This window comes from Entelurus aequoreus, linkage group LG03 (assembly GCF_033978785.1).
Source record: "Entelurus aequoreus isolate RoL-2023_Sb linkage group LG03, RoL_Eaeq_v1.1, whole genome shotgun sequence".
Classification (NCBI taxonomy): Eukaryota; Metazoa; Chordata; class Actinopteri; order Syngnathiformes; family Syngnathidae; genus Entelurus; species Entelurus aequoreus.
The window spans coordinates 9,620,525-9,632,801 of record NC_084733.1 but is presented as its reverse complement, the minus strand read 5'-3'; the positions used below and the strand labels follow the sequence as shown (position 1 = coordinate 9,632,801).

Sequence of the window (12,277 nt, the reverse complement as noted above, 5' to 3'; positions counted from 1 at the left end):
GTTCCTGAATACAACCTCATTTGTCATAACCATCATTGGTGCAAAATGAGGGAGTGTTGCTGTTGCTAATGGCTAGGCAAGTGCTGCGTTGCTAACGATGTTATAAGAGCTGCTGTAGTCATGTTAAGGTTGGCAATAACGTTGAAAAAAAATGTCAGGCTGCTTTTTCTTCTGTTGGGATGCTACATTACTTACAAGAATGTTACTTGCACAATTTCACTGTCGAGCACTTGTTACAGGTGCTGAATTCACTTAGCACCTGAATAGGGCACCGATAGCTTCTTCTTTTTTCGATCCAGTTGCTACCGTGTAAATCAGCACTAGTGCCATTATTGAACCAAGATTCGGTGCTAATCACTAATACTCATAAAACATAACAAATAAAACAATAATAGCTATGGGTGTAAGCAACCTCTTTATTTAGTTTGTATTTATTACATAAGATGGCAGTAGCTGTTTTTGAAGTATCATGAGTAGGTATGGGATGGAAGCTCAGTTCTTAAAATGGCCCCAGTGCCAACGTGCACTGAAAAAGGAAGTACTGTAGTTATAATTGCCTCATTTTGGTGGTAAACAAATGCATTGATACACTACTGCAGCTATCTTACAGTCGACACTTTTTAAATTTTATTGTCGCTCTTAACACACCAACAGAAGTCATCAGATCCACCACCATGCCCACATTTTGCCGCTGCCAGCACTTGTCACAACGACACAAAACTTTCTCATCACGCACAAATCACGGTTAATGTTTAGAACTTGATTCAGAAACCTCGAAAGTCTGAATGTCAACAATGCAACACAAGTGTGACTGAGGTTGTTGTAAGATGCCCGTGATGTAAAGAAAGGACGGCAGTCGACAGGTACTTTTTATCTGAACCCACCTTGTCTGCCGTCAAAACAGTAGCTGCCAGGATCCAACAGACCAACAGCACACTTCTGGCCTTCACAATAAAAAGAGCTGCGCGCCAAATGTTGTTTGACAAAACAAGGGTCTCAGTTAATAAGCATGTTATTTTGCACATTCGCTGTGTTCTGTAATTATTTTGGTTTTCTGTGAGAATTATGACAATATGTTGTGGGTTGTGTTTTACATCGTTAAATTTATTAACATTTTATTTGCATTATTTAATTATTTAAATTACAATTCAGTTCTACTTGTATGTCACAAAATTCTTAAGCATTGTTTTACAACAACATTTGTATGTTTTCTATTTCTTAGTACCAATTCAGGCACCGAGTTTGTACTAGTATTGGTAAAAATGTAAACGATACCCAATCCTAATCATGAGTGGTCAGCATGAATCAGCTTTATCTTCCCCAATGGTAGCTTTAAAATATTACTCAGTTGATGGTGTGAATCTCATGCGAGTTACCTTTATCGGTGTTACAAGACTGAATGTATTGTTGCTGTGTAGTCAGTTGTGCAGTATACTTGTTCATAAAGTTGTTCCTTTCCACTTTCTACTATGTAGTTTAAAATTTACATTGTATTATATATTGACTCTTTCAAAAATGTCCAAAAGAAGAACCTGCTTCCAATAATTGCCCCGTTCTCTTTGGTTTAGGTTAATACATGTGTCTTGTGTTTATGGTTATAATAAATAGGTACAATGCACAGGCTGATGAACATTTTAAATTTTTTATTTATTTAATTTATTCCTCCAAAATATTTCCACATTTCCAGCAGGTTTAAAAGGGTGGGAACACATTGGGCGTGCGAGGTTTAGAAAACATAAAAAGTATCAGGAATGTCACAGTAACCTGAAGAAAACACCCATGATAAGCAGGCACTATGAAAAAAGTAAGCCATATACAAGAAATTAGAATACAAAACAAGATAAAATCGTTTTTATTTTTAAAACGCAAAAATTTAATTGTGCAAGTTGTGAATAGTAATGCAGGTAATAGCCAGCATTGTGCAAGGACACGGCAGATTAATTACATACAAACTCTTTGTGACCTAAATACATCAGAATCATAAAACACTTGCCGTTTTCTATACAGTTTTTGTTAGTAATCCATTCCAAAAGGTGCGACCATGTTTCCCTTCAGAAATAATGCAAATCCAAATATTAAGTTTAAGATTTATGATAGTTTTACATGCAAATTACAATGTGAATTACATAAAAATTATGAATTTATAAGATAAATAAACATTTACCATCACTTTTATCGTTCTTGTTGGCAAAAATGGTGTTGGAGGACAGAGTCAAGCAGACGCCACCAAGTACCTTGCTATGAGTACTTTGTGGAATTCAATAGTGTTTCTCTCCTTCTTTATCAAAATGTTGACATATGCAATTTTTGGCCCCATGGTGGCTTATGTTGCAGTCATACTCAATAAAAAAAAGCACAGAGACTCAGTCACAAACGCGCAAGGTTTTTAGTTTGGGCACAGGATTTCGCGGAATAATATGCGAGCAAGCAGACTAGCTTGTTTTGTGCTATATTTGGCAATATAACTGACAGTATTGGAAAACCCAGAAAATATTATGACGAAAAATTAGTTGTCAAAAAGTGGGATGTACGAAAATCGAGGTACCACTTATGATTTATAACATTCTTTGCCTTTTTACTTTTTGAGATGTGGAGTACATTAAATAGCTACTTTGTAACACTCTTTTTTTGTTTTTACTTTACAGGACGCCGCTCACAGGGATCAGTGACTTCACAGCCACCAAGAACAAAATCATTCAGCTGTGCCTGGAGCTCACCACCACAGTTCAACAGGTTTGCACACTAGTTAGTCCAGCAGCACATGTGTAGATACAGACAGACCTACACACAATAAGTTTGGGGTTTATTTTTTCACGGCGCACATACCAGCCTCGGGGCACAGACATGTAGGATCAAGTGAAGGAGTGAAGCGTTATGGGAAATGTGGTCTGGCAGCCATGACAGAAGCCTGAAGCCCACCAGTCTGACCCAATAATTGTAAATGCTGATGTTTTTCTTTTGGGATCTTTCCTCAGCTAATAGGGAGACCTCCTTAGGTCAGAACATTTAAAGGTAAACTTTCAAACTGAGGAGGCTCCCAACATTGCACATGTTGCCATACAGTACTTTGCTATGTGACATGTCTAGTTTGAAGGGTGCAGGGTTAGCACAATAGTCTCTCACTGGCAAGATGTGAAAGCAGATAATCAACAGGAATTACATATTTCATCTTTCCTCAAAGAATTGCTTGTGTATTGCATCATAATATTGGAAGTCTATTTCTGCCAGTCTAACGTAACCAGTTGTAGTTGGCTTTCTGTGCTTCCCCAACATAATATGCAGTTCTGGAATCTGGTTCAATGATTGTCAAGTTTTTTTTGTTGGTTTTTTTTTAACACTAAAATATTTTGTCTTAAGCAGCTTACTTTCAAGGGAGGCTTATTGCTATTATTCAAAATGAATTCCTTTCCTAGAGTGTACATTTCCTCGCCAGTGTCAGGGATTTCTGCACCTTTGGTGATTTACTGTGGTTGCTTCGTCATGGTCATCTGTACAAGAAGTGGGGGTGTGAAATTCCCACACTGCCATGTGGATCGAAGATTATGGCGTAGTATAAACTCTTGATAGTTGCTTAAAGAGTGGAGTAGTTTTTTTAACAACCAAAAAACACATGGATTTTTGTTGTTGTTAGGCCTAAAAAAACAGCTACAACTGCAAATAAACTATTCCATTTGCAGTTTCCGCACCCTTATGTGGCCACAGTTTGTATATTCTGTGATAAATGAGTCACGGCTTAATTAAAAGAGTTGCACTAGTACCTAGTTGATGAACTTCAGCCAAGAATTAAAGCTTTTCAGATCATGCAATTTACGTGTTCTGCCTGAATGAAGCCTGTGTTTACACACACACTGACCCATGTGAGTGGAGGTTGTACTCTTTCAAATAACCTTCTTAGGGGTTCTATCCGCTCATGTATTTAGGAAAATTGCTGTGTTTTTATTCCAATCAACTCTTGGACATGATGTGTTACGTGTAGCAGTAGATGTTCATCTTGATTTGATATCAATATGTTTTCCCAGACTGTCACACCAAACCATATCACATCATTGCTCGAGCATACAAATCTGCTCTGGTGGCAGATCAAAGGCCCGAACGGCTGAACATGCATAGTCATCTGATCTACTCTGACTGAGGGGTCAAGTCCAAAGCCGGGAGGGATCACTACTCTCAGGGAATTGTCCTTTTGCATTTATTAACAATTAGTTATGATCCAGCATCTGTCTTCAGGGGACACAAAGGTTAAGAAAGAGTTAACAGATTAGGGAATTTATGAAGGCAACTTGTCCCGATACAACTTTTTCACTTCCAAAACGATACTCATATTGGCGCCCCGTTACAAGAGGTAGAAATTGGATGGATGGATGGAAGTGTTGGCCAATACAAATATTAATACAATATCAGCAGGAATCACAGTTCATTATTTTTATTATTTTTAAACACTAGTGTGGAATTGTAGAAAAGGTCTAATTAAGTGAAATTAGTCAAACAGAACAATGGTAGGTATGAAAAAACGTGCGATATACTGTAAATACAGACCATTTACATATTTGCATTACTCTGTAGTGCAGAATGTTAGAAAAGGTTTGATCAAGAGAAATTACTAAGAACAAAGTGTATGTATGAAAACACTAAACTTTTGACTGATTCATGCTTTTGTAGTGTAGTGTTCATTTGAGTCGTCACAATAATTGATTAAGTTAAGTGCAGGATGCAGTAAGTTGAATGATCCAGAGATGCTTGTTACTGGATACATTCTAATACTTTTCTTCTGCCTTTGAGACTTTGTATCTAAGTGATTTCCAATTATATTTATTTGATACTTGTTCATAATGACTATTGTAGTGCTTTAGATTGCAATAATGTTTAATTAAGGACATTTATTACATACTGTATGTCTTGCTTGTTTGCTATTGTGGGCTTAGCTGTTGTGTAGCTGCTAGCTCCTCGTAGCCTAGAGCCTACCATGGTTACCTTTTGTAAATGACTTGAATAAAATACAAGAACAGATCAACCATGTGTGCTCATTGGAAGACATTTAGATACCACTGGTTGTCCAGCTTTGCACAAGTAAACACGCTGCAGGACTGCTAATGTCAGAGCTTATTTTGGAGATTTTAGATGCAAGCCTATATCATCCGATACATGTTTTTTTTATGCTGATATTGATTGGACCAAAATCAATAGCGGACCTGGACACCCCTAATATATGTGTTCAAAGTTGCAGCTTAACTGGAATTGTCTCAAGTGGTGTCTGTCATGTCAGCATCATGATACGGTTTTGTTTTTGTTTCAGGGCTTGTAAACACTTAAATGTATTCTTAGTACTTCCCGTGTAGTGTTGTCAAGTTTCAGAAATTTGCAATATAAAGTGTTTTTGATAATGCTGTCAAATTGTTATTATTTTAAATCTAATTTTATTTTAACTTAAGAATTTAGATTATTCATGTATAATGGCAAGTTATCACTCACTTGGATAATTTAATTGAATAAAAAAAGACCCCAATATTTGAACATGAATGCAATTCTATTGTCAGAATGTCATCCAGGAACATTTTTTAAACTTCTTACTTGAATGCACTACATTTATTTGCTCAAACTTGATCCATCTAAAGTCAGGGTGTATTTTGGAGCGAAATTTGCCAGCGAGCACACCATTTGGAGTCTCCTCACTCATCTTTGCACTGACGTATGCATTGACCTGATCACTGACCATACAACAACAAACCGCCTTTCAGGTAACCATCTGCGGTTATGGTAAAGGAAAATCCATCCATCCATCCATTTTCTACCGCTTATCCCTTTCGGGGTCGTGGGAGGTGCTGGAGCCTATCTCAGCTGCAATCGGGCGGAAGGCGGGGTACACCCTGGACAAGTCGCCAACTCATCACAGGGCCAACACAGATAGACAGACAACATTCACACTCACATGCATATACGATCAAAATAAATTGCGAGGTTAATCTATATACAGTAAATGGATGACTAATTAGACATTTTTTGTGATTAATCACATTTTGTTAACACATTATTTTTGATAGCCCTAGTTTTTATGTTTTTAAATTCATTCTGAAACCAAATTCTTACTGTAGCTAACTTTAGAGGGACTATTTCTAGGAAACATGATTTGGAACCTATGTGTATAAGGTGCAACCTATAATCCCTACACTGGCTTTTTATTTAGTGATGGAACTGTGGCAAAGTTACTTGTACAATACTTACTAAAGGAGCATTTAAGCAGACATTGAAATCATTTTACCATGTAGAAATAATATCCAGTGTATTATATGGAGCACAGGAGTCATCCTATTATCAGTCTAACCGATCTCCTCAAGGAAAATAAACCAAATAACTTTTATGCAAGTCCATTTGATTGCTGATGTCCCCCTTCGGCACTGTGGAATGTGCAAATTATAGAAATTTGGAAAATACTTTGCTCAACCCCCATTGTCAATCTGCACAATGGATTTACAAGGAGCAACCGAGTTGGCTTTGTGTAGCACACATGCCTATGCATGTCGCTAATACTGTTCCTGTATTCTGTTTCTTGCACGGATTTAGGCTTGTGTCAGCATAATGTATTCTAGCATTGACAAAAACATTTCACCTTTTGATGGATGCCCTTGTTTGTTGTAGCCAACCTCTTAGAACCACTTTTGAAAACAAACAGGGGGGTCTTCACTGTGAAGCTCCTTTATGCACCATGTTTGCCACAGTTGTCAAGTAGGCTGTTTCCTCAGCTGTGTGCAGTCCAGCTGCAGTCTGAACATTGTTTGACTACCGTTACCTCCAAGTGTCTCCCAGTAGATTTTAGCAGAACTGATCTCTAAAATATCCACCGTCACACTATTTTGACTTAGCAGACCCCTACCAAAAGCCTCTAAATGTTTAAAGCTGCTGTATGTCATCAGTCCAAAACAAAAACAATTTTCCCACCCCAAAAATGTAAGACCACCACCACCATATGTTGCCAATGCAAAGCACAAAAAAGTTAATATTTTTCACAATTAGGAGTTAAACTGCATAAAACTGATCGGAAATTATTGTTCAGGCTGAATAAGATGATTGGCGTTCATGGCTGCCTGGTTTGCTTGTACATGTCCGTAGTGCGTCCAGATCGGGCTGCAACGATTAATCGATTAAATTGAGTAATTATTAGAAAATAGCTTTGATTTATATATTCTATTGCTTTGATTAATCGGTAAATGAGTGTAACTAATAAAATCCGGTTGATGTGGAAATTTTGGGGCATTTCAGAATTCAGAATCAATTCTCAATTCAACACGATTCTCGTAATATATTATTTGGGATATAAATTATATTAAAACCTTTTCAAAATAGGGTACAGGTTATAAAATCTCCTCATAGCTGCTGACGTACGACTTACAGTATATACACTCAGTGTTGGCCTAAAAAAAATTTTTTTTTAAATGTATTTTTAACATTTTATTTTTTTTAAATCCTAGAACGTTAATCCACAGGTAATATAAAAAGAAAAGGAACTTCAACCCAAACCCAGTTTAACAATACTTAGGATATACATTTACAAAGCAATTGAGAAGACATACTAAATATAATATTTACTAAATACAATACTAAAAAAAGGAAAACCAAAAATTAATAAGATCAACACAGTGTCAATGATAATACTTTCAATACAAGTTGTTTGATGTTTTTAATCCAAAAACTGATTCTTAATTAAAAAAATGCAAAAAAATGTTTTGTTTTTTAAATCAATAGTTAAAAATTATGCAAATTACATCCAAATTGAAAATTGCAGTTTGGATGCAAATAGATTTTTTTTTAGCACTCCTAAAATCCGGACTGCATGTAGTGCTCAGAACTTTAAATACACATACATAGTGTCCGCATGGCGGCTGCAGTAGAGCGCTCATGAGAGCGATTGTGTGTGAGTGCACTGATCTGTGTGGCGGAAAACCCCGGCAATTACTTTTATATGTATATATATATATATATATATATATATATATAAATATATATAAATACACATGTTAAAAGTGCAATTTCAGTGTTGATGTGCATTAAAAAAGAACCAAGACTTTGACAAGCAGAAAAATTATTTCAACTATTTTCTCTAAAATACGCTTTGAGGCTACATAGTGTGTTTAATTCGATTACTCGATTTATCAAACAAACTAATCGATAGATTACTTGATTACTAAAATAATCATTAGCTGCAGCCCGTGCGAGGACGCACACAAAAGCCGTCACTTCCACTTTGCCAAATCACTATGCTTTGCCCACTTGCTTATTACGTATGGCGTTGTTTTACAGTATGTGCAAAGAGCAGAAAGAGGTTGGGCTCAAAAGTTTGGGCCCTCTAGGCAGCCACCTACAGTATATGTGAAATACAGCAGCTATACCAGAGACCACTGTTAATATTATTTTCCCAGCATGTTTCACTATGTTTGACCACTTTATTCCCATGTCACCAGCACATTGTTCCTACATGCGTCACAGTAATAGGTACCTCAACTTCGCTGGGATTTATTACAGCTACCCCTGAATTTAGGCGGTGGATTAGTTTAGATACACTGGCTGTTTATTTGTGGAAATTCTCGATTTTTCTTCGTTCTATACTTTATTTTGTTTTTATTTAACATTTTGTTGTCTTGCTAAATACTAATCTAGCATCTGCTTACTACTTTGTAGCCTTATTTGTCTTTTCTTATGTTTGACAGGACTGTGGTGTTTACGAGATGGAAGAAAAGATCCTAGAAGTTGTAAGTATAGTACTTGCTGTATCGCCTCTTCTTCCTTTAATAGAGCTTTCAAAAATGTTTACTGTTTGATCAGCAACTATCTTTTTGCCCAAAGATTGCATGTCATGATCTGAGCAGTGAGGTTTTTACTGTATAGGCAGCATTACTAGTGAGGGGGTGCCTCTTTTGCACCCTGGCTATCAATCAATGCTTCCTGTTGCTGACACTCTCCAGGCATCAGGTGTGAACACTGCTCTTCTTTTTAGCCCTCTGTCTCTCTCTTGCGTGTGTCCTAAATACAGCTGTTTTTAAATATTGTTCATTGTAAGCTAATCAGCTTTTTTGTTATCTGCAGTGTTTTTCACCTTAAAAAGATCTGATATTTGTTTTATCAATGCGAGCTTGTACGGCTGCTTGTTTGTGCGACCAAATAACCACCATTCAGTTCTATATAAAACCCATCTAAAGTGGGAAGTGTTGGGAACAAAAAATGTGTGCAAAATATGTGCGCATCTAATGATAACATTCAATGGCCTTGTTTCAATGTTTTAAGTAGTCTCTGCAGTCCTCCTCCATTAGTTTTTCTGACTTTGACTGTGTATGCCTCAGTTTAAGTTTGTTTAGTCTGAGGACTGAAAACCATGCAAAGTCCCTCTATGGGCCAATGGAGCTTATTATTGTCAGAAACTTGAGGTTGTCATTTCAATAATCCATCAATGTATTTTATTTTTCTAGTCAAAGATTTTGAACAGCATCTGTGATCAGACTGTGAGAACCACCTCTGACCCCATTTTGAGCCAGTCTGCCTGCCTGGAGGAAGTCCAGCTGACCAATATTAAACCGGGTGAAGGTCTGGTAAGAAAGGTTTCATCTTTTTGCAGCCTGCCTGTGATCATTTCTTAGTATTGTATTGCATTTAAAACATAATTACTTTGTGTTTCCTCCCAGGGAATGTATATCAAGTCAACTTATGATGGGTTACACGTCATTACTGGAACCACAGAACATGTAGGTATAACACAACAACTATCAAGCTCTTGTTAAAAACACTTATTTTTCTCCCTTCTCTTTATCTCCTTCTCACGTGTCCTCCTCCAGTAGTAATGACTTTTCCTGCACTGATGAAGTTAAAAGTTGGAGAGAAAGTCAAACACAAATACAAATAGAGTAGTATACTTTATTATTTAACCATGTTACAAAAGAAGTCAGTTAGAAAATTACATAATGTAAGTTTTAGAAAACATCCATCCATCCATTTTCTACCGCTTGTCCCGTTCGGGGTCAAACCCTTTTATTATTGAATCAAAAATATTAAGATTCGATTATTTGGTACATGTGGAAACAGCTAAAATCATGTACAAAGCAAAGTGTAACCTTCTACGCAAGTATTTACAACATTTCTTATCAAGGAGAAATATAACCTTAATTTAAAACATGTGTATGCACGTACAACATATAAGACCTTTAGTATATCAGTATGGGGAATTACATTATTAAATGGATTAAGCCAGTCCTTTTCAAAAGCTGTAGTGGGGAGGGCCCCCTAGAAAGACCAGTTTGTCGTTTTATTTTTAATGTTAATGAAGATACAATGTTATGCAGAGTTGTACTTAAAACTATTTTATAGACAAATAATACAATTTATCGTAGGGGTGGGGAAAAATATTTTCTTCTTCCTCTGGCGTTGTAACAAAAAATAATTGAGAAGCACTGTATTAAACTAGGAAGTCAAACAAACTACTAGTATGATTCTGTTTAAGAATATGTTCAAACTCAGTGTTTACAAAGTATAAAGAATAAGGATCCTGAAAAACATATTGAACCTTATTGATGAATAAACAAATCTTATTCACCTCATTAGGTGAGTGACAACTTTATTCATCAGAACTTATTATATATTGAATTATTTATTGTTGTTTGTGAACAAACAAATGCGTTAGGAATACCTGCGAAATGTAAACAAGGTAGGATTAAATATGCTCTGCTTCTTCCTACTCATTCTCGGTCATGTATAAGAAGCTGGAAGTATAAATGTAACTGGATGCATGTTTGAAATTAACTAATACCATCATAAGCATCATCATCATAACTCATGCCGATTGGTTTTCTGCTTATCCACAAACCTGTTTCCCACGATGAGGCACGCAGGTTGTGACTAATGCACCAGTGTTACTGTCATGGATGGCTCATTATCCCTCCGGTCTTAATTGTGAATCTGACTCATCAACTACAATCCTGTTTGATGAGCATGTGATATCCCCATGATCCTTTAATAATGTTTTATAAAACAAATAACTGTAGATTCCGCAAAGGTCACAATAAATAAAGTCTGCGTTATGGGACAATACTTGCTACATTTTGACCCATTGTCTGTGTGTGTTCTTCAGTCCCCTGCAGACCTGACCAGGAAGATCCATGCTGGTGATGAAGTGATCCAAGTTAATCAACAGACAGTGGTGAGAATGTTATTTAATGGACTTTTATGTGTTAAGATTACAATGGTTGGCATAGCGCACATCATTTCTTAATCCGACGGTGTGTTTGTGCGTGTTCATATTCTGTAAACCAGGTCGGCTGGCAACTAAAAAACCTGGTCATCAAACTGAGGGAGGATCCCAAAGGTGTGTTACTCCTCCTGAAGAAGCGGCCCACAGGAACAACAGGTTTTACCCCGGCCCCGCTTAAGAACATGCGCTGGAAGCCTCCTGTACCTCAGGTACATGCACATGCACTTCCTCCTACGCGTGTCTGCTCATTGTCTATCAATTATAAGCCAGTCCACAACAGACATGCCCAGACACGAGTAACTGAGCCTCTCTGAAGAGTTCAATGCTCCAGTTTTTCTCTGATAAAAGACATTACGAGGAAATGTCCCATGTTTAAATCTGGGAGATAAAGCGACCAGGAGTCTGGTCAGATTGTATCTGGGTAATTAGGAACAAATAGCCAGGAAGTTGCCATCCAAAAAATAAACAGCCTAACTGATGAAAGGAAAAATATAGGGACAATTGCAAATGTTAATGTGCTTTACCTTTATGAACAGACACAATGTTGTTGTTTTTTCTGAACAACATAGCGAGTCACAGAATGTAATTCAAGCCCATAATAAAGATACATCATATAATTCATGCATGAAAGAAAAAAATATAGTTTACAGAATCCTTACGGTTCGATATGTACCTCGGTATTAAGGCCGCAGTTCGGTTAATTTTCGGTACCATAAGGGAACAAAATGCACAACATAAAACTGCTTAGCTTTTGTGTTCAATGATTTTTTGAGTAAGCCTGAAAATGTAATTTCAAGCTGCTGGCAGGTAATTCACCAGTTAATTAAAATTTTCAATATAAATGTATAATAGTTTTTAATTGCAATAAAGGCTGGGCTTGTGGAGGTTCATTGCAACATCGAATGTACACTTCCTGTTCCCCACTTGAAATTACGGCTGCAACGAATCATTGATTAAATCGATTATTTTTTTATTAAAAAAAGATCGATTTGTATTTTGTTGGTTAGATTATTCGTTTAACGAGAACAATACGTGTACATAGTTTCGGCC

At 36.7% G+C, this 12,277-nt stretch overlaps 1 protein-coding gene across 2 annotated transcripts in view; it reads left to right on the top strand.

The window, feature by feature from the left end:
* Positions 1 to 12,277, top strand: part of LOC133646107 (connector enhancer of kinase suppressor of ras 3-like) — a 127,662-nt gene that overhangs the window by 56,688 nt on the left and 58,697 nt on the right. For both annotated transcript variants that reach the window (XM_062041120.1, XM_062041121.1), the window contains exons 4-9: positions 2,646 to 2,733; positions 8,700 to 8,741; positions 9,456 to 9,575; positions 9,669 to 9,728; positions 11,108 to 11,176; positions 11,290 to 11,436. In XM_062041120.1, coding sequence (XP_061897104.1) covers positions 2,646 to 2,733; positions 8,700 to 8,741; positions 9,456 to 9,575; positions 9,669 to 9,728; positions 11,108 to 11,176; positions 11,290 to 11,436 — 526 coding nt within the window. The remainder of the gene's footprint in view (positions 1 to 2,645; positions 2,734 to 8,699; positions 8,742 to 9,455; positions 9,576 to 9,668; positions 9,729 to 11,107; positions 11,177 to 11,289; positions 11,437 to 12,277) is intronic.